The 2,155-nt window shown below is 46.7% G+C and overlaps 1 protein-coding gene across 1 annotated transcript in view; it reads right to left on the reverse strand.

Annotated features, from left to right (window-relative positions):
• Positions 1-2,155, reverse strand: part of LOC101855278 (laminin subunit gamma-1) — a gene marked incomplete at both ends in the record, with an annotated part of 30,402 nt that overhangs the window by 12,317 nt on the left and 15,930 nt on the right. The window contains 1 exon segment of the mRNA XM_013086158.1: positions 659-886. Within this exon segment, the coding sequence (XP_012941612.1) occupies positions 659-886 (228 nt within the window).

A 2,155-nucleotide genomic window follows, 5' to 3' on the forward strand; every position in this document is an offset into this window, starting at 1 on the left:
ATATAATAAATAAAAGGCAGATAAATTTAATAGATAATAAACAAAATAACACTGAAAACACAGTAAAAATATAAACAAACAATAAATAATTTGCACTAACAGCACAGTACAGTGTCATAAATAAAAATATAAATTAAAATTATAACAAATTTCATTGATCCCAGAGGGACAATTTTTCCAGCTTGTCTCTTTTGTTAAAAGTTTTACAGCATTTTCAACTTCAGATTAAAAAATAACCAACAAAGAAAAGAAAGAGGAGGGATAAGGAAGAGAGATGTTTGATAGGGCAGAAGGAGCAAACCACACCCGAGGTGAGGTGGGGTGTGGTGAGGGGGATCGAGTGAGTGAGTGAGCGAGAATTTGAGGGAATGAGCAAACGAGTGAGTGAGTGAGTAAATGAGTGTGTGAGTTAACGAGTGAGAGAGTGAGTGAGTGAGTGAGTGAGAGAGAGTGAGAGAGAAAGAGAGAGTGAGAGAGAGAGAGAAAGAGAGAGAGAGAGACAGAGAGAGAGAGAGAGAGAGAGAGAGCGTAAGTGTGTGAGAAAATGAGTATGTGCGTAAATGAGTGAGAGAGTGAATGAGTGAGAGAATAAATGAGTGAGAGAATAAACAAGTGAGAGAATAAACGAGTGAGAGAGTAAACAAGTAGGACAACTAACCCGAGCTGACGTCACAGCTGTCTGAGTGACCGTTGCACTGACAGGGCACACAGCGAGCGAAGGGTCCTCCATTAGGCGTGTCGCGCTTGTAGCCCTGGCTACACGCCTCGCAGAACTGGCCGATGTGTCCCTCGCGACACACGCACGACTCCACCCACGTGGCCTCCGACCCCTGGTTGAAACCCTGGCGGGCCGTGCCAAGGTGGATGTTGTCAATGAATCCCACACCTAGGGACCGAGAGGGGGAAATGTGAGGAGGGGAGGAGAGGGGAGGGGAAGAGAGAAAAGGGAGGTATGGGGAGGAGAGACAAAGGAGGGATGAGGAGAGGGGAGGGGAAGGAGGTGGACAAGAGGAAGGGAGACAAGGGGAGGGGAGGGGAAGGGAGACAAAATTAAGGGGGAGGAAGAGAGACAAGGGGGAAGGGAGACATAGGGAGGGGAGGGGAGACAAAATTAAGGGGGGTGGGGAGACGAGGGGGGAGGAAGGGAGACAAGAGGAGGGGAGGGCAGGGGAGGCAAAGTTAGACTACACAGTAACTCTTATTTTTGTTTTTTTGTTTTAGTATGAGTTTTAGGGCACTTGCAACACAATTAGGTCACATAAGTGCCGAAGACTAGATGTGTTACAAGAGAGTAAACAAACATAAAAAAGAAGGTGGAGAGATAAAGACGATAGATACTTGATAGGAAAGATTGAGCAAACCATACCAGAGCACCCGCTAACCACCCACGGAAAGGAGAGGAGAGGGGACCCGAGGGGAGACAAAGGAAGGATGGAGAATAAGGTGGAGGGAGACAAAATTAAACTAGACGGTAACTCTTATTTTCCGTAAAGAGCTGGATCTTAAGAAGAGAGAAGCCCATTAACACAACAACAGCCATACAGTGCCGGGTAGAAACAAGACACAGATAGAAATGCTTCCCATTTTCTCTTTGACAATACGTACAGATAACTAACCAGTAAGGAGTTCCCTAAAAGCATACCAAACTCCCCCCACACACATGCACAACAGCAGATTCCCCCTGTGTCTAAGAGTATTCACATGCACACAAACCACATACACACACACGCACACAAACCACACACACACACAGGCGCACACAATTTCCGCTCTCACATAAACACACACACAATTTTCGCTCACTCATTCACACACACACACACACAATTTCTGCTCACTCACACACACACACACACACACACACCTACACGCACACACTCTCACCAACCCAAACACCTTCACAACAACACGTCACACACACCCACACAAATGTACACACTCCCACTCACACCCACACAAATGTACACACTCCCACTCACACCCACCCAAACACACCCACACACCTTCACAACATCACATCACACACACACACCCACACAAATGTACACACTCCCACTCACACCCACCCAAACACACCCACACACCTTCACAACATCACATCACACACACACACCCACACAAATGTACACACTCCCACTCACACCCACCCAAACAC

This window comes from Aplysia californica, unplaced genomic scaffold, assembly GCF_000002075.1.
Source record: "Aplysia californica isolate F4 #8 unplaced genomic scaffold, AplCal3.0 scaffold00441, whole genome shotgun sequence".
Lineage (NCBI taxonomy): Eukaryota > Metazoa > Mollusca > Gastropoda > Aplysiida > Aplysiidae > Aplysia > Aplysia californica.